Source organism: Eleginops maclovinus, chromosome 24 (assembly GCF_036324505.1).
Source record: "Eleginops maclovinus isolate JMC-PN-2008 ecotype Puerto Natales chromosome 24, JC_Emac_rtc_rv5, whole genome shotgun sequence".
Lineage (NCBI taxonomy): Eukaryota > Metazoa > Chordata > Actinopteri > Perciformes > Eleginopidae > Eleginops > Eleginops maclovinus.
This window is the reverse complement of record NC_086372.1, coordinates 5,553,534-5,572,693: the sequence shown is the minus strand read 5'-3', so window position 1 is coordinate 5,572,693 and position 19,160 is coordinate 5,553,534. Positions and strand designations below refer to the sequence as shown.

The following is a 19,160-nucleotide window of genomic DNA, read 5'->3' as shown; positions in this document are numbered from 1 at the left end:
CTGCACACTCACCTCGTCAGGCGCCCCGCTTCCAGGGAAGAAGTTGCCGTCGTCGTAGCGATGAATGGACAGGTAAAGCACGTTGGGGTCGTCGTAGAACGCTTGCTGGGTTCCGTTGCCGTGGTGAACGTCCTGTTGGATGACACACACACACACACACACACACACACACACACAATATGGTCCAGATGTTCAATTGATGGAGCATTTCTAAACACTTTGCTATGTCACAAAGCAGAACAGGAAACTGACCCAGTCCACGATGAGGATCTTGTTGACGTTGAGTCTCTGCTGCAGCAGTTTGGCCGCGATGGCCACAGAGTTGAAGTAGCAGAAACCCCTGGAACAAAAAAAAATGGTCTATTTTCTCTCCATTTTCACGTTTTAAAAGAGCATATTAAAGATGTTTTATGTGGACAGGAAGCATTCTGGACTTTATGTGCAGATTAACTCAATGCTTTATGTCATTGGTGCTGCAGAGGCGCCTGTTCCTACGTTTTGTTTATGCATATGAAGTGCGTGTGAGTGTGTCCTTACATGGGAGTGCTCTCCTCCGCGTGGTGTCCGGGAGGGCGGACCACAGCAAAACCGTTCTGCAGACACAGAGAGTCCTCTTTTTAAGTAAAGGTGAACCACAGCAGAATCCATTCAAATCGTCTAGAATAATCTCAAACGCCCTTAAAACGTATCAAGGTCCTTTTCCCTCTTTGCTATGATGAACGAGTGTATTCCTGGTGATTAGAATGTGATGTGAGGGTGCGTACCTTCAGCTCTCCAGTGGCCACTTTGAACACCAGCTCCACCACAGAGCCCACAGCGAGCCGGGCAGCGCTGGACGAGTGTACCTCGTTCCAGATGGTGTCGCTGTCCACCTGCAAACACAAGCGCCGTGTTATTCTCACACATAAAAATTGCTCTATTATTACTTTATTGGATTTTAGAAAACTGTTTTATTTCCCCTATGAATGTGACTCACCCCGACCCCTCCACAAGGCAGCCGTACGAACATGGGAGTGATTGAACCTGGTGGAACAAACATGAAATTAGCGACAGGTAGCTATTAGATATTAGTTCATCCTGAGTGTGTGTGTGTGTGTGTGTGTGTGTGTGTGTGTGTGTGTGCGTGCGTGCCTGCGTGTGTGTGAGCTTACAATCTAGTTTCTGTCGGAGTGGGTTGGTTCCGTACAGTAGGACGTGGGCTTCAGAGTGAACCGTCTGCAGCTCCTCCAGAGTGGCTTTCCTCCCACGGATACACTGAACACACACACACACACGTTATCATACAGCTTTTACTACGTTATGAACTGCTCGAGTGTTTTCCTCCTGTTACACACCTCACACTGCGCTCTGAACCCGGTCTCCTGCAGTCGGGACCAGATGCTCTGGATGCGTCCGGCGTGCTCCGGGTGACTGTTGGTGTTTCCACACATGCACTGGTGCTTCTGCATCAGAGAGTCGTACACCAGGCCTGGAAAAACACACACACACACACACACACACACACACACACACACACACACACACACACACACACACACACACACACACACACACACACACACACACACACACACACACACACACACACACACACACACACACACACACACACACACACACACACACACACACACACACACACACACATAAAATGACTCATCATTTAGTCAATGAATTGGTAACTTTGAGTCACTAATTTCAGTCATTTTCTCAACAACGAGTTGGGCGTTTGTAGACTTTTTACTATAAACTATTTACAGTTTTAATGTCTAACATCCCTGACGATTCTTATTTATGGTTTAAGGTCATGATACATTATATATCTGAGTGTCACAGAAGCAGAAATGTCTTCCTGTGTGATTTCAGCTCTCACGTTGTTTCTGATTAATGTGTTACTGAGACTTTCCTACATTATATATGCACTTTGGAACAGAGTGGGAGTAAAGTAGGCCAAACTGTTTTAAAAATATCTTGTTGCAGGAACACACTCTGCAGCCTTGAATGGCACTGTGAGGAAGGAACGAATGCACTTTACTTTTTGGGGGTAATTTCTTTTCAGTCCCCTCTGCATCAGAAAGGAAGTGAATTTCAGGTGCAGGCCAAACATGTGACAGGAGTAAATAAGCACCCTCAAAGTGCTTTGGCTCCTTATTTGTACATGCTGGTGATGCGTACCTGTGGTATAGCGAGGTTTGACGGGGGGGTCTGATGCCGGGACGCTGATGGGGAAGGAGGAGGCCGAGGCCGGGGAAGACTGAGCCCTCGAGAGGGGGCGGTGTCCTGGGAAGGAGATGGAGAGGCCGGCAGCCTCCATGGAGGCCTGGTAGTTCCTCAGCTGGTGGATCCGCTGCTGCTCCAACAACAGGGCCTGCTGCTCACACACACAGACACACACACACACACACACACACACACACACACACAAATAAATAAAGGAGAGGAATGCTGCAGCTGTAGTTTAGTAAAAAGCTTGAAGGCCAGTGTCTACGGATCGCTTTTTTTCTGATAGAAAGGTGCTTTTTTTGTCGCTATGACAAGGATATCTCGACAACCACCTGTGTATGACAGACTTAGCATCATCCTCCTGGGTTTTATCATCTGTTTGTGAAATTTTATATTGGTTTGACACTGTTTTTTCACTATGAGCAGCCACAGACAGAAGCTTGCTCTCACATTAAGTATCAATGAACTTCGCTATGATAGAATCTGCCTGACATCAGAGGGCCAAAATACAAATATGAACCTGGAAATGATCACGACAGGCCCCTTTCATACAGTACTATATATTGCAAGTGCAAGTTATGGCCAAAAGATGGCAGCCAAAACACAGCTTTGTTTCCCTCAGCATTAAATCCCAGAACATGTCAAGATCCCTAAACATATTTATGTGTGTTTACCTCTCCAGGACTTCCAGGAGCACCTACACGACAGTCAGATCAAATCTCAGTCCCTCTATATTCTCTACACCTCCATCCCGTACCTGTCTGAAGAGCAGCTCCTGCTCCACCTGCCTCTCGCGGTGCTGCTGCAGCGCCTCCTCCTGCAGCTCCTGCGGGTCGGGCGGCTCCTGCTTCACCGTGACGCCCGGCAGCAGCGCTCCTCCGTCCTGGTGCTCCCTCAGCTCCTCCTCCGTCTCCTCCGGGTGGCTCTGGTGCTGCCGGCCCACGGGCGACTCGTTTGGCTTGGTCATCATCTGAAAAAGAAAAAAAAAAAAGTACAATCAAAACAGCAGGATGTGACAAATCCCCTCCGACGTGTGAGGCTGTGTACACCACACACACACACACACACCACACACACACACACACACACACACACACCACACACAAACACAGACGGCACGCTCTCTTCTGAAATTCCTGGCAGATCACTCCTTTCTTCCTTTAACAAGCTTATTTTGGATTACTCCGTCAGATTATTGTGCCTCGCTCGCTTCAAGCCGCTCCGCTCTAATTGGATGTGAGTGGCCGCTCTGCCGTCTGTACTCCGGGGCAAAAACGTGTCTGTGTGGAAACAGAGGCATTCCTCGCTCCCCGCTGCGCCGCTGTCTTTCACTTTGTCTTTCATCGGCTCGTTCTGGGAGTGGGGATTCAGATTCCTGTTCATTGCGGCCGGGAACACAGTGTGTGAGTGATAATGATGTGACAGGGAGCCAGAAAAGACAAGTGTTTCAAGTTACAGGTGTGTTGGTGTGTGTGTGTGTGTGTGTGTGTGTGTGTGTGTGTGTGTGTGTGCGTGTGGACAGTGGACATCAACCATTACTCAAATCGGATCATTTAGAATCTTTTACTGAGACGATTTCACTTTATCTTTCATTGAGATTTTCTCATTTTGTTCTGAAAAAACTCCTCCCTCCTTGAGAGATGTTTGAGCAGAGAGTTAGACTAGATCAGGGGAGGTGGAGGAGGAAGAGGAGGAGAGGTAATCCCTTGTTTCATCCACCCACCTCTCCTCCAGCGAGTACTCTGCTCAAAAGCAGAAGAAAAAAAGGTAAAGCGCCTGCTCACTTCCTCCCTGACCATATAAAGAACAGGCTTCCGCTCTGTTGCCATGGCAGCACAAAGTTACCTCGCAGTCCGTGGCAACTGTCTCGGCCACAGTCACAAACAATCGCACACACACACACTACTTTACATACCTGCTATGTTTCGCCTACTCGCAAACAGATATACAACGAAGAGACGAAGCAGAAAAAGATAAAGAATAAAATGAAGGACTTCACACACTTCCTCAGATAGCAGTGTGCTACTGCTTCCCGCCTACACCGACACACACACACACACACACACACTACAGCTGCAGCTAGCCCCAATTAATTATCCGCCTATTTAAATGTGATGTCAGATCTCCCGTCAGCCGCCTTCCTACTGGAATCATTTGCATTCAAACTGAATAAAAAGTAAAGATAATACTGCAGATGGCACAAAAGAATGTACACTGGAGGATAAATGGTCTAGTTTTTATTATTAGACTTATTTTTATTATCCCACGGCACCGAAAAGCGTTCCTGTTTTCATTTTGACGTCTTAAGTTGTCACTTTCTGCTACTACTGTAGGTGTCTCAGTTTGGTGGAGTTCATGCAGCAGCGATGAATCATGGTAGTTTGACATTGCAGCCGAATTACCCGCAGAGGTCTCCTCCTCTTCAAAACAAATGGCCCCGGTGATAAAAAGCAGTAAAAACACTTAATAAAATCGTTACAAAAAAATCTGTGCTTCCCAGATGGAGATCAACAGAAAACGGATGCCCCGGAGCGGCTGTGAGCAAATTGGCCATTTTATGTGTATTACTCAGCTTGTTTCTGTGAAAACTGAAGATCCATACGTCAATGAGGTTTAAACCAGAGGCCGAATTATCCAGAGAGGTCTCCTCCTCTTCAAAACAAACATACATGATCTATAAAACCAGTACAAATACTAAATAAATCATGTTTCATGTTACAAATCACTGTTTTTCCAATGCAGTTTGGCGGCCACTAATAGAGTTTCAGACGTCTTTTGACTAACATCGTCATCCAGGTTAAAAATATAGTCAAAAGCTACCAAAAAACTAAACGTATGTAGGAAAAATATGCCTTAAAAATTGTTAAAAAGTCCATTCACGAAAATTTCCTGTATGATACCTGACAGGCAACCAAAAACACCAGACTTTCACCTTGATTAAAATGACAGAATTCTCTAGATTTGAAAACTGGTGCAAACATTTGGGATTATGCAACAGAATAAATCCAATTGATCAAGTCCCTTAGGACAATTTAATGGAGAAATGATCCACATTGACATCAGACAGATAGCATGGGAGAGGGGCAGTACCTTGTTGAGGTGGAGCTGCTGCTGCTGAAACTGCTGCTTGTGCTTCTCCAGGAACTGCTGGTGCTGCTGCTGGACGACCAGCTGCTGCAGGGCCAGTGCCTGAGCGTGGGCCTGAGCGGCGCTCCCCTGAGGCAGGGGAGCTGACTGGGTCCTCCCCAAGGGCCGGTGCTGTCGCTGGAGCTTGGCCATGGACGCTGCCGGCGACATGGAGAGGCCGCTCACACCTTTGACAAAAAACAAGAAAGAGTTTAGTTACAGGAGGAGGAGAAAACACAAAACCGCAGAGAGTAAAGTCCATGAGGAAGAGATGTTTGGGAGACAGGAAAACAGAGCGTGCATTGTGCGTCATGTCTTGCGTTTGATCAGGACACAAAGGCAGCTTTCACTTCCTGCACTTTGTCTGTACTATATAGTAATTTGCCTGTTTCAACATGATGCATCCTTCCAAGAACATTTCCAGTGCCGCTAAAGCTGGAAAACAATCATTATAGAATACACAGAGACTCGTATGTCATACCAGTGACCAATAACTGAGCTCCATTTGAATTTTAAGTTTTGGTTTAAGTAAAGTAGACCTGGTTGTTTAGGAAAGCTATGGAGTATTTAGTCTAACTGTCACAATGATGCATGTGTGTGTGTCTGCCGGGGCTATTTTTGTCACTATTTTGAAGAAACCAGGTATGTCCAGACACGATTTTCCAGATTAAAAGCAAAGACAATGAATCACAAATATATAATATATAGTGATGATTTCAAAATAAACTCAAATGTGACTCCTTTTTCTCCAAAGAAAAGGACTTCATTAAAAAAATGAAGCTATTATGACGAATGGATCATAACTTTAACAACTAAATTGATGCATCTGGGTTGTTAAAAAGCCTCTCTGGGTGGGAGGTTTTTTGTTTTTCTTGTTCGTGGATACACTCATACTTGCGTCTGCACTGTGCGTCATCGTCGCTATTCACTGCTAGCGCGGCGCAGCTGAAAATAGCAGCAGTCAATGAATGAGTTGATGGGAAAAGGGCTCACAATGCGGCCGTGTCACACTCTCATGGCATACGCTGACATATGAAAGGAGCTCATTAATCTGAGCTAGTGAATGGACGTCTGTCACTGTGAGGGGGCCATGTACCGCGGACACACATCTCAAATAATACCGTTAGTCAGAGATGTGTTTTAACCAGATATGGATAGATAGATATTAGAGCTAACATGGCTGATTTTATGACCGTCGATTACTCGCTTTTTAGAGATCGGCCCGATTTACTGCCATCTGGAACAAATGTGACATGTACCCAGTGTTGGAAGATCCTTTAGTTAACTAAAAGTACAATTACTACCAAGTTAAATTACTCATACCTGTCACCAGGGGGCTCTGTGCGGGGCTCTGCTCCATCAGCACCATGTGTTGCAGCAGAGGACTGTGCGCACCGTGCCCGCCCGATCCTGCTCCGCCCTCGGACAGGTACGGCGTCAAGTGACCACCCGAGAGGAAGGGAGGGCTGAGGGAGAGGGCCGGCTGCAGACCTCCGTCCTGCTGCGCCGAGGTCACCTTCAAAGGGAAACAGAGAGAGTGAGCGTGGAGGTGATTTTGGATTATAAAATAGAGTGATTTTCTTTCTTACGTTGGAGGCGGCGGTGGCCGTGGCAGTGGCGGGCAGCCCCAGGGTGATGTTGGGTAAAGATGGGGAGGTGTAGAGGGACAGCTGGCTAACCGAGCCCCGATCAGCACCGCTGCACAGCCGCTGCGCCAGACACGCCTGGGAAGCAAATTTAAAATAAAATATGACAAAACGAAACACTGCAGCGGGAGGAAACGAGGGAAGACATCAGTTGCAACCTAATCTAAGGCGTCCTCTGCGCTAATACAGCATTTTACCACATCCTGTGGAAGTGTCTTTTTTATTTTGTTGTTAGTCTGATAAAACGTCTGTGTGTGTGTGTGTGTGTGTGTGTGTGTGTGTGTGTGTGTGTGTGTGTGTGTGTGTGCCTGTGCGTGTGGTACCTCCGAGTTGTTGACTGACAGAGTGATGCCGTTCTCGTTGGGGATGTTGTTCACGCTGTTATTCGGGGAGCTGGGGCCTGAGCCCGGGGCGCTGCTACACGCAGAGTCTGAAACACACGCATAAAGAATCATTCAGAAATCTTGTTAAAATAAAGTACAAAATCCTCAGATTTCTGTCACCAGTTTGTGTCGCATTTCCTTATAACAACACCACATGTGTATTTGTTACCCCGCCCTAAAGTAAACTGTTTGAACGCCACGCGGCTTTGTCTCCTCACCTGCCATGTCGAGCGAGCGTTTCTTGGCGGTGGTGATGGGGCTGTCCCGGCGGCGCAGCAACGGGCTGCTCCGCCGCTCGCTCACCTTCTGCTTCAGCCTCGAGCGCAGCTTCAGGTTCGGCTCGGAGGCTGAGGGGAGAGACAGAGAGAAAGGAGAGCGCCGACATCGTCATTCATTCATCAACAGTCTGAACTCTCACAGAAAGGGAGGGATGACTTCACACCGTGCCAGTTCATCATCCTGTCATACAGACAGGCTTGGGGGCAATGGGATACATAATCAGGATACAATAAATTCCTCCAGTTACATTTGGAAAAGATGCAATCAGATCCCAGTGTATTGGGATTATAATGTTACAATACATTTGATATAAAAGGAAGATGCGCTTTTTTATTTCATTTAGCGTAAATTGGCATTCTTCTTAAATATATATATATATATATATATATATATATATTCAAAAATATATATGAAAATGTGTAAATCAACTATCTTATATACATTGAAAGGAATAAAATATACAAATATAAATAAATCATAACAAAATATTTAAAGAAATCCGTATCACGTTATTTATGTTATTATTTGTATTATTTATTTTAAAAATAACTAAATGTATTGCAGTAAAGAGTACAGTGATACCCGCTGAGATGTAGTGGAGTAGAAGTATTTAGTAAAATGGAAACACTCCAGTGTGTCATGTCCACATTTCCACCTCCTTCTATCACCTTCTATGATGGCTGTGTGATTTTCTGACTCTGGCCCCCTGTGGAGCCTCTGTCATGTTAAACGGTGCAGCTCTGGACGGATCGATCGGACGCTGCATGAGTTACCTGAGCTGCAGTCTTTAAGCTGCACATCGATCTGTGTAGCTGTTATGAAACCTGTCAGCCGGACTCGCTGCTACACCATCGCAATGCCAAATTCTGATCCATTTTCCCAACAACATTGAGGCTCGAAAAGCAATTAGCTCAAATTTGGGAGCCTGATTTCCTTTTGGTCTTTTGTCGCTGCTGTCCCAGGGCTGTGAATGGAGACAGGAGACGGGAACAGCATGTCACCTTGGCTCCGGACACAGAGGCTAAATCTCTGTTTACTCTGCCCTGCCAATCAGCTGCCTCGGGTAATTTCACCATTCATTATCCAATTTTTAATCATCAAAAAGGGGAGATAAATCCAACTGTGGGACATCACTAACCCTGATTAATACTGCCGCTGGATTGGAACTTTCACCCTGAACGTGCAGATACTGAAACGCCTGCTGCAAACTTATCTGGAATATCATTTAGGGAAACATCCATCAAATGCTTTTCCCGTTCAGTGTCAGATAAGTCAGATTTTACTTTGACATGTTTCATACTTAATGTCCAAAAAGGTCTTTATTCTTCTAAATATCTGAAAGCAACTAAATACAGTTTCCTTTAACTTAATGACAGTAATTGAGTAAATGTACTTGTATGTATACAACAAGAGGGATATAAATGAGTGCCTCCACATACAAATCTACATGTTATTTTGAAATTCATTAACTTAATGTCAGGGAAGTAGTACAACACGTCATGCATGGTTACAATTGGACCTTAACATGACCTGGTATTTCGGAACCTACTTCAAACAGAATGAGAGGCTTTGTTAGAGGCTGGAGGGAAGCATTAGCACATGTGATCACACACGGTATCAATGCACAGATGGTGCATTGTGGTCACGTTAAAATGGGCCTCATCGTGGAGGTGAGAGGTCGCATATGTGAGTGACATCCTATATTCAGCCGGTTGCATGTTTACTGTACGCAGGCTGTGTGCCGGGGACTGAGCTATTGTCTCCGTGTGAAGCACTGCCTGCCCTAGAAAAGACAGGAACATCATGCTCTGCATAAAGGGCCCAGCATGGCCTCCAAACTTTCCCACCCCTTCCTCACATGTGTATGTGACAACATGTATGTTCCTGTAATGCTCCCTCACAATGAAAGCTGACCATACTACAGCGAATGATTTTAAAGGGCCAATTATCCAAGTAGGTACCCCTTGTCAACATCCACATTTATTAGGTTTATTTAGCCTGTCCTACAATCCTCCATAGCGTGTTTAAAGAAGATACTTGTGTGTTTGCATGAACCTGCACTGCTCTTGTTGTGCTCTGAACCAGAGTACCGGATACATGAAATGTAAAAGAGGAGATGTGAGATGCACAAAAGAGCGCTGTTGCATCGTATGACCGTTGCTTGGTAAGCCCAGGGTGCCAGTCCTGTACTTTATGGCCGTTGGGTGAAATAAAGAGCCTCTAACCTCCCCCAGCTGGCATTACCATAAGTAAACCCACAAAGCACGTCATCCCTGTGGGTAAATATCAGGAGGGCACAGGTCCTCTCCTCTCTCTGCAGGAAAACACAATCTGCAGCCATACAGAAAAATCACCGAACGAGCCAACAGTCCAGCGACCGTCCTCTCTTACTCTACATGAAGTTTTCGGGAGTGTGGTAAAAAACCTTTAGTCCTGAACAGATGAAGGACAATTAGAGAGTATCACGACTCAAAGTAACACTATATAACTAATTAAAAAGCCAATTTAAAATCAGATGTTGTAATTACCCTGCATGTTGTGTTCTTGAAGCTCAAGGTGGAGAATAAAGCTAATAATTATAGGATATACGGCTGGGCATACAAAACATGAATGAACTCAACTGAAATTAAAGGAGTTCATTTATTCCTAAGGAGGCTCCTGAGTTAACAAATGGCTGTGGTAAATGTTTTGTGCAATTTAAATCAGATTAAGAAAAACACCCACTGATTTAGGACCTCCTTTTGGACCAGGAAATGGCTTAATTCTACATTTTGCTGAAGCTGAAAGTCATGAATTAAAAAGTAAAATACATACAAGGTTTTAAAAAGTAATAAATATTTTAAAAAGGATTGGACCTCCAAGATCTCCAAGAGGTCTGATGGGTTTACTGTGTGTGTATCATCAGCGAAAAGAAATATTGCAGTTGTGAATTACTTGACCCAGAAGTGTGATGCAGATTGAAAACAATAAAGGGCAGAGGATAGCGCCCTGGGGGACCCCAAAAGTAATTGTTGCACAGCAAGCGCAGAAGAAAAAACCCTTGAGTAGGATCTATCAGAGCCAGTTAGTTTTAATATGCAATCATGAAACTAAATTAAAGGCAGCAGAAAGGTCCAACAACACAAAATAGTACAACGTAAGAGTGGTAATAAAGTAAAACCCCTCTCTCACTCTTGAACCTCCCACGCTTTTACTCCAACACTGCTGGGAGACCCTGACAGCCTAATGTGGATGTGATTAATGAAGCAGAGAAACGTGGGTCTGCATGCGCTGTACATTACAGTTGGCTGTGTGTGTGTGTGTGTGTGTGTGTGTGTGTGTGTGTGTGTGTGTGTGTGTGTGTGTGTGTGTGTGTGTATGTGCGTGTCTGATCCCCCCTGAACGTGAGCCTGCATAGGAGCAAATAAGCAGCTCTGCACTGTTAAAAGTACATATTATACAGCTTAGGTGAATACTCGCTGCTGATTGGTCAAATTTTGAACATTCTGCGGTCTCTTATTTTTGATGGCAGACCGTTGCTAAGGAGAGCAGACTGTTGCTAAGGAGAGCAGACTGTTGCTAAGGACACTCTGATCACGGGACTACGTGCAGTCATATCAATCGGCGGGGAGAAGTCGGATCGTTTTAATGAATTCAACACTAATTGGAACAGCAGAAGAAGACAGACAGGAAGTAAACACTAACGGGAACACGGTGTGTGCTCTGGCAGTGTTTAAGGACTTATGGAAAAGACGATGTTACCAGACGGAACACCTTGATCAGTTCTTCTCTTAGCCGAAGAAATACGACCCTTATTAAATCAACATTGTGAGTTGTTGGTTTATTTATTTATATAGGATTTAGTAGTGTCGTGGGGGGGGGAGAATGTGTAAGCGCGTGTGTGACGTACCGGTCTTTCGCAGTGGGAAGTCATCCCGGGGGTTGTAGACGCCCAGCACAGGGTGGTTGTAGGTGGAAACACCCGTCTGTGGAGGGGAGCTCTGATCCAGAGAGCTGTGTTGGGTTTTCCTAAAAAAAACAAAAGCACATTAGAGTCACTACAGATGAACAGCGTGAATTGATACAGCAATACTTAGTATCAAGTTTTCAGACGTGTAAGTACATATGTAGTACTTTTCCAGAACAGATATCTTGCCTTGGACTCGCTTAATGGACACCGTATAAGAAATCAGAGCAAAGTAACTTCACGGCTGTCAAAGATGGTATGATTAACGCCTCATCCCTCCGCAGCGCTGCAGACATGCGCTGCCATCTGCTCGCTGCCTGCGGAATAAGGTGCTGTGTTTGTGGGCAAAGTTAAGCCGAGGTTGGCTTCGGACCAGATGCATGTTCCTGACAAGCGGATGTACACACTCTGCTCTTCCAAAACTGAGGGGGCCGATGAGTCCAATGAGCGGATAGAGGAAGGCAAATATAGAAGAAGAAAGTTTGTATCACTTGTGGGCGTTTCATTGGGTTATACATGGAGATTGTGTAATGTTATTCTAGTTCTGTATCTGCATTTCATCTTCTCAGTGCTTTTATTGTAATATGTATCAGTGAATCCTTAAATTAAAAGCGTAGTTTAATCCCAGATCAGATGTACATTGAATTGTCTTGAACGTATTGCCTTCAGTGATTGTAGTAGTATGTTGAATGTCTGCTTCCTTGTTCCTTGTAGCAGAACAAATACCTGAATCCTGGTGACTTCCATTTTAAACCTGCTAAGGTAGGAAATAATAACTCACAAATATAAATAGGTTTGCATAACCGTGTTTCCAGACAGTGAAAGCAAAGCAAAGGGGAAGTGTGCACACCTGCAAAGAACTCCAGAGAGGAAACACCCAAGGCTGAGCGCTCAGAGTAAGAGTCCCTATCATCAGCTGCTAATATCCTGCCCTCGTGTGTGTGTGTGTGTGTGTGTGTGTGTGTGTGTGTGTGTGTGTGTGTGTGTGTGTGTGTGTGTGTGTGTGTGTGTGAGTAAGTGTGTGTTCCTGTCTGTGTTTTGTCAGGTGAGGAAAAAGCTTGCTGATGGATTAAGACACAAACCAATACATTGTTCAGATGCAGCCAGAGAGAGCGATAGCATCCTAACCTACACTGATCTGCAGTTAGCTTCCTGTTAGCTTATAGTCAGTACAAGGAGTAAAATATGGTCAGTGGTGAGTGGGGAGTAAGAAAACTGGATATTTAAATAGTTTTTAAAGCTTGTAAAATGACAGCTTTGATCGTGACTTCTTAATTTCAGACTTAAAAGAACTTTTAAACCATCAACATTTTAATTCTGTGTATCATTTGTCCTCACCGGTACCAGTACGGAGCGTCGTTGTGCAGGCCCCCCTGGTTGAGGCTCCGCTGGGCCAGGGCCTTCTTCTTGTTCAGGACAAACTCCTGCAGCCTCATCTTCACCTCCGTGCTCGCCACTGCACCTAAAGGAGCAAGAAGAGGTTCAGATACACACAAAAAGCATGCTAAATGTTTGAAAACTTCTGCTTGATTCCTGTCTCACACACACACACACACACACAGACACATAAACACTGGATGGGTAACCACTCTGCGTACAGTCTGTAAACTGCTCTCAAGGACTCGCTCTCAATGAACTGTTGAGAGAGCTGCAGCAGCCGGCAGCCGTAATAACTCGGCTCAGCCTGCACCAAGGCCACCGGCTAATACAGCTCGTTTACCACAGTAAACACAGAGCTTCTCCAAGTCAAATGGAAACACACACACACACACGCACACACGCACACACACACTCACTCTCTGTGAATACTGATCTCAACAGGGCTTTAAGTGAAGAACTCCTGCTAAGCAATCGGCCCCTTAAACACAGCTTACACTAAACTCACGAATACATACATTGGACTAAAACACATATTTTACTTTCATCTATTTTTCAGATTTTTTTAATACAGCTTTATTTTTTAACTCCTTCAAATATATAATCTGTATTTCCACCCATGCATGTAAAAATATTCAAGAAAAACCTTATTTGTCAATTATTTAATTCACAGAAATAGGCTTGACATGTGGTTATTACAAGACTTCTAGGCACTATGTGTCAATTATTATGAGGTATGAAATAAGCTTCATCATGGCAGTTTATGCTGAACCAATAAACTCACTCTCCTGCCCCCGCTCCTTGTTCTTCAGCAGCAGCAGCTTCTGCTCGCGCTGCTGCTTCTCCAGCTCCTGCTCCAGACGGTGGTTCTCCATCTTCCTCTGGTGCTCCAGCAGCTCCTGCTGGTGCTTCAGCGCCAGGAGCTCCTGCTGCTGCTGCAGGGACGAACATCAGAGTCATGTCAGTGCAAAAACGTACAGACACAAGTTTTCTAAACATCAGGAAACGCTTCCAAATCTGCAAGATGCGATCATAAAGAAACTGTCACTTCCTGGTGACTTTGTGAATGTTCAGTAACAATGTTTTTGCTTGAATTTCTGTAAGATTTTCAGTATACTTACACAAAATGTCTGTTGAGTTTTTTGCCGTAAATGTTGTTTATTTGAGTACCTTTTAAAACCCAGGTATGAATATAACATATTATTATTTATTTATTTGACTACATTTAAAGAGCTCTATAAATACATTTAAATATTTTGAATATTATGACTTTCTTTAAAGTATTTTTTGTTTTTAAATTACTATTATTATCAGTCATTTATTTTTAACTATCACTTTCTATTAACATGCTGCTCCTGGTAAGTTCCCATCTGCAATAATTAGGCAGATTTTTAAGGCAATAAAATAAAAACATTTGCAGTTCGGCACACTTAAGCTTTCAAACAAACATAAAGCATTAAACTGAGGCTTTAGAAAGACACATAATCCAATCTGCTCACTTCCTCAGCACTCCAGGAAAGAGGGAGAAGAGCATCTGTTAAAAAGGCTTTAAATGTACAAAATCTGCACTGCTCAGGGTTTCACACTGAAGGAATGACTGACTGGGACTTGGTGTTTTATCTGAAACAAATAAGGTTTAAAATAAATGTGCTTGTAAACTTCTCTACGTCTCATTGAAGTGTCTTTCACAGTGGATGAGAGAGTCAAATAAGTTCTACAAATGCCACTGAAAGCTCATTCCTCTTCTTTAAAGCCTTACATTTCTTAACTTGAGGCTTCAAATCGAGAGTCCTAATTACTGTTTAATGTCTCTGTCATATAAAATAAATAGGCTACACGGCACTTTTCGCACATTATTGTTCATTTCGTCAGCTTAAACTATGACGAAATGTTCGTCAACGCCTTTTAGACGCACTAGAAGCCTCAGAAACGATGCAAATAAAATAGAAATCTGGGAAAAAAAACACGCAAATGATAAAACCATTTCGCCAACTTGACGGAGTATGTGCAGCTTTTACTGAGAGCGCTACATACACCAAACGCTGGGAGAGGCCGAGAACACAACCGTAACCAGGGGACACTACAAAGTTGGACAACTGGGAACTTTCCTTTCTCCTCTTTCTTCCTTTACTTTGTCATTTAGCTTGTTCCCCTTCCATGCTTTTTCCACTTGCTTCCTCCCTTCCTATCTTTTTCGCCCTTCCTTTCTGCTATCCTCTTTTATTCGTCTCCTTCTTTCCTCTCCTACTCCTCTAATTCTTCCTTAGTTTTTAGTAATAAAGGACTTTAGTATCTTCTATGTGATGCACAGTTGTAGCAGGGAGGCCCGGCTTCAATCAGACCCATTCAGCCCCTCTGCACACACACACACACACACACACACACACACACACACACACTCTGACGTACGGGCATTAAAACATACACATCCTCTCAAATGTCAGCAAACACACAGACACCCAGGCCAAGTTTGAGGGGCAGCCACACACAGAGGTGCAAAGTAGAGAAGTACATTTACTCAAGTACTGAGCTTGCGGATGATTTTTGGTTGGTTTTGATCCCAGGTTGATGACAGCGAAAGTAAACTCATCAAATATTGCCATTAAGCGAGACTGTGTTCATTCTGCTAGATATTACAGATCTCAGAAGGGAAAAGGAGAGGAATTTAAATCATTACATTCAAACTAAAGTAATCCTGCACGTTGAAATCTAATCTCCTGTGCCCGTAATCCATTTTTAGACTTCCATTAAGTACTGAAAAGATAAGTAGTTCAGCTGGATATTACAATTGATAATTCCACAGTCATATTCCACAAAAGAACAAACAGTAGGATCATTTTATGGCTTTTCTGCCCCACAGGAGCTCTGCGCTCTCAGGGGGTCCTGAAGTATTAGAGCTGCAGAGTATGGGCGGGCTGATCTACATTCACTTTTATAATTCCAGGTCACTACGAGCTTCATCTTCATCGTTATAAGGCATGAGCGGCACAGGATGTAAAGCAAAGAACCATTAAGTTAACAGAAAGGGTCAGTCGATACTTGCTCTCCATATTAAATCCACTCCTTTGCATCTGCTGCTAATGTTTAAAGGTATTATATTTTACATTTCTGCATTAAATCGTCTTAAAATGACTCATACCAATAACCAAACAAAGAGTCATTTAAACCAAGCTAACTCAGAAAGGAGATATTATGCTTTTAAAGTAAGGCCACAGCAGGGCTGGAGCATTAGGATTTAGATTTGTAATGGAGCTCTAACCCCACAAACGTCTTCTTTTCCCACATTTTTCTGGATCAGAACACCTCATGCAGCCCCTGAAGTTGAAAATAATGAAGCCAGAGTGCCTCCTTATTCTCTGCTGCCTCTTCACTCAGAGCAAAGTGGTTTAGAGCTGACGGAGCTGCTCTTTGTTGGTGATTTTAGTCTATTAATGAAGAATCCTGTGGCAGACTAAATCAAGAGCTTCTTTGTTTCAAGATTCAAATGTAAAGGTTTGGGCTGCAAGCCTGCTGCTGTGATTTTGGATTGTTGGCTCTTAGAAGAGTAAAATAAATATCATTTCGTTGTCGCTCTACCTGTATGTGCTCCTGCAGCTGGGCCTCGTGCTGGCGGGACAGCTGCTCGTGCTGCCGCTGGAACTCTGCGATGAGGATCTGCCTCTGGATCTGCTGCTTCTGCTTCAGCGTCAGGAGCTCCTGCTGCAGCTGCTGCTCGCGCACCGACGAGCCCACCGAGCCCGGGCCGGACGACTGCTGCTGCTGCTGCTGCTGCTGGCCGGGCGGAGAGAGCGACGACACCTGCTGCTGCTGCTGGTGGTGGTGGTGGTGGTGGTGGTCCACACGCAGGTCCATGGGGATGGCGGCTGGGGGGAGACGCAAGGGCAGCGCAGAGTTGATGTCCACTGTGGAGAGACAGGGAGACAATCATACACTACAACTGTGTGTTCTTACTTTGACATCTAGAGTGGTGCAGGAATGAGTCCTAAAACCTGGGAATTCTTGTTCCCTCTTCTGGAAGTCAATGGTTTTTTGAGTTTGAGTCTCCATGCTGTTGTATGCACGCATTTAGTACAACTGCAAGAAGAGACATCGTTTAACTGAAGAGGATTAAATGAAAGCTCTTCCAATTGGTATTAAATATAAAAAGAGTGCAGCAAAATCTGGCATCAAGTTCTCTTATTTCTGCAACTCTAGTGAGGAAAATGATAGTTGCATTTATGGAGAAACCATTTAAATAGGCACTGTTATGCTTTAGTAGAGGCACCCCATACACCTAAACACACACAGTGAAATCAGAGTGATACAATTAATTAGCAGATAATAAAACACCTTTATGTGCAGCATGATAGAAGCCTGTAATTGAGCAGTATTGATTTCTCCTCGACCTGCCATCCCACACAAAAATCTTTTGTTTCTGCCGAAAGAAATCAATCTGTACCTCCGAAGCATCTTCTATTTCTAAAATCAACAATCTTCTCAAATGAATCAATAAAGCTTTAAATGAAGACCAGTTTGAGTACACACACAACCAATGCTGCAGTCGGCAGTCACCTGACAAAGCTGGCATTGACCCGGCGCCAGTTACCCACAAATCACTGCACAGGAAGCCCTCCAATCACGCCGCTTCCTCCCCATTAAACCTGGATAAATAGGAGTCGATTGGCTGATTATTTGCCTACATGTTTACAGAGCGCGCAGCTACAGCCAGAGATACTTGCCCTGGAAATTTGTTTTAATAAAGAGGCACACACACACACACACATACGGCCACTTACAGCAGGAAACACACATTGACACACTCAAGAGCATATGGACCTGATTATTTTTAGGGATGTCACATTTGCAAAATCAAATTGGAGTGTCCTTAAGGAGGCTTTAATGATCATAAACACCATTTCAGCAGCTATGACATACTCATTTGAGAAATGTCTTTTCTTCTGGACTGAGGTATGCTGCTGGACCGTATTTGGTTATATTGCACCTTCAGGAGCTCAAATGTGTTTCGTGCAGCAGGTGAAACACGCCCCTGCAGCTGCTGTCATTAATATGAGATCAGAGCAACAACAACTCCTCGAGGGCCTCCGTCATGTGGGGAAGACAACAACAACAACAACAACAACAACGTGTAATCTGCTAACAACGCATCCACAGAGACAATTAATCTGTAGGTTTCAACCTGCATATAGAGGAGGGAGGGGACCTGTTAGAAGAGACTCCTACAGTCACTATGCAGAGAAAGTTTGCATCAAAAAACTTCTTCTTCTTCTTCTCTAATTCCTGCAGCTCTTCTACCTGCACATGAGTCAGTGTCTTTGCGAGTGTTAGATCAAAATCTGGACGCAGCAAGGACTCCATATAAAGTCGCTGTGTGTCTAGTGACACCCAGGTGGGAGAAAAGCCTTTAATTTGATACTTTTTGTCCTTTTATCTTTTCTAATATTAGTTTCAAAACAAGCCAATCACAGACAGGCATGAAAGCAGAGATGCTGCTGTGACAGGGAAGCGTTGCGGCTCCAATCCCTGCTAATGCAAATCCATAACTCATACACAAACACGTCCACACACACACACACACTCTCCCCCGTACATAATGTTCCACGGATATCGAGTCCCTGACACCACACACACCCACTCACACACAGCCCGGCGCACTTATTGACGGTGACGCACGCAGATGCACAAACACACCTCCGGTGTGGCATCAATGTCACACCGGCGGCGCTAATTGCTAGCTACACACAGGGGGGGAGGCGCAGCAAGGGAGAAGTGGGAATCAGCGGTGTCGTTACCCATCAGCGGTCTCCTCCTCCTCAGCAGCTCCTCCTTATCAATGCACTCGCTCCAGTCTTTCACAGAGGATGACTCTCTGACTCCTCTTGCTCTCCACCTCGTCACTTTATGCTCCCCGCTCATCCTCCTCTCCAGTTTAACCTGATGGGCGTCTCTCTCCTCTCCCTCCTCCCTCCCTCTCTCCCCGTTCTCCTCCCCTTGTCCCTCGTTTGCCCAGTGGTGACATCACAGGGCAGTCTCAGGCATGCAGGCTGTTTATTCTGCAGCCCATGCTTTTCCAGGAACCAGCGTCACACACACACACACACACACACACACACACACACACACACACACACACACACACACACACACACACACACACACACACACACACACACACACACACAC

General features: G+C 44.6%; 1 protein-coding gene across 3 annotated transcripts in view; it reads right to left on the bottom strand.

Annotated features, from left to right (window-relative positions):
* Nucleotides 1-19,160, bottom strand: part of LOC134860830 (histone deacetylase 4-like) — a 38,512-nt gene that overhangs the window by 4,299 nt on the left and 15,053 nt on the right. For all 3 annotated transcript variants that reach the window (XM_063877653.1, XM_063877654.1, XM_063877652.1), the window contains 18 exons: nt 16,557-16,882; nt 13,765-13,915; nt 12,942-13,065; nt 11,547-11,665; nt 7,597-7,725; nt 7,319-7,425; nt 6,939-7,073; nt 6,673-6,865; nt 5,314-5,537; nt 2,981-3,193; nt 2,176-2,371; nt 1,335-1,468; nt 1,152-1,254; nt 977-1,023; nt 765-872; nt 538-593; nt 253-340; nt 13-132 (listed from right to left, as the gene is read on the bottom strand). In XM_063877653.1, the coding sequence (XP_063733723.1) occupies nt 13-132; nt 253-340; nt 538-593; nt 765-872; nt 977-1,023; nt 1,152-1,254; nt 1,335-1,468; nt 2,176-2,371; nt 2,981-3,193; nt 5,314-5,537; nt 6,673-6,865; nt 6,939-7,073; nt 7,319-7,425; nt 7,597-7,725; nt 11,547-11,665; nt 12,942-13,065; nt 13,765-13,915; nt 16,557-16,882 (2,573 nt within the window). The remainder of the gene's footprint in view (nt 1-12; nt 133-252; nt 341-537; nt 594-764; nt 873-976; nt 1,024-1,151; nt 1,255-1,334; nt 1,469-2,175; nt 2,372-2,980; nt 3,194-5,313; nt 5,538-6,672; nt 6,866-6,938; nt 7,074-7,318; nt 7,426-7,596; nt 7,726-11,546; nt 11,666-12,941; nt 13,066-13,764; nt 13,916-16,556; nt 16,883-19,160) is intronic.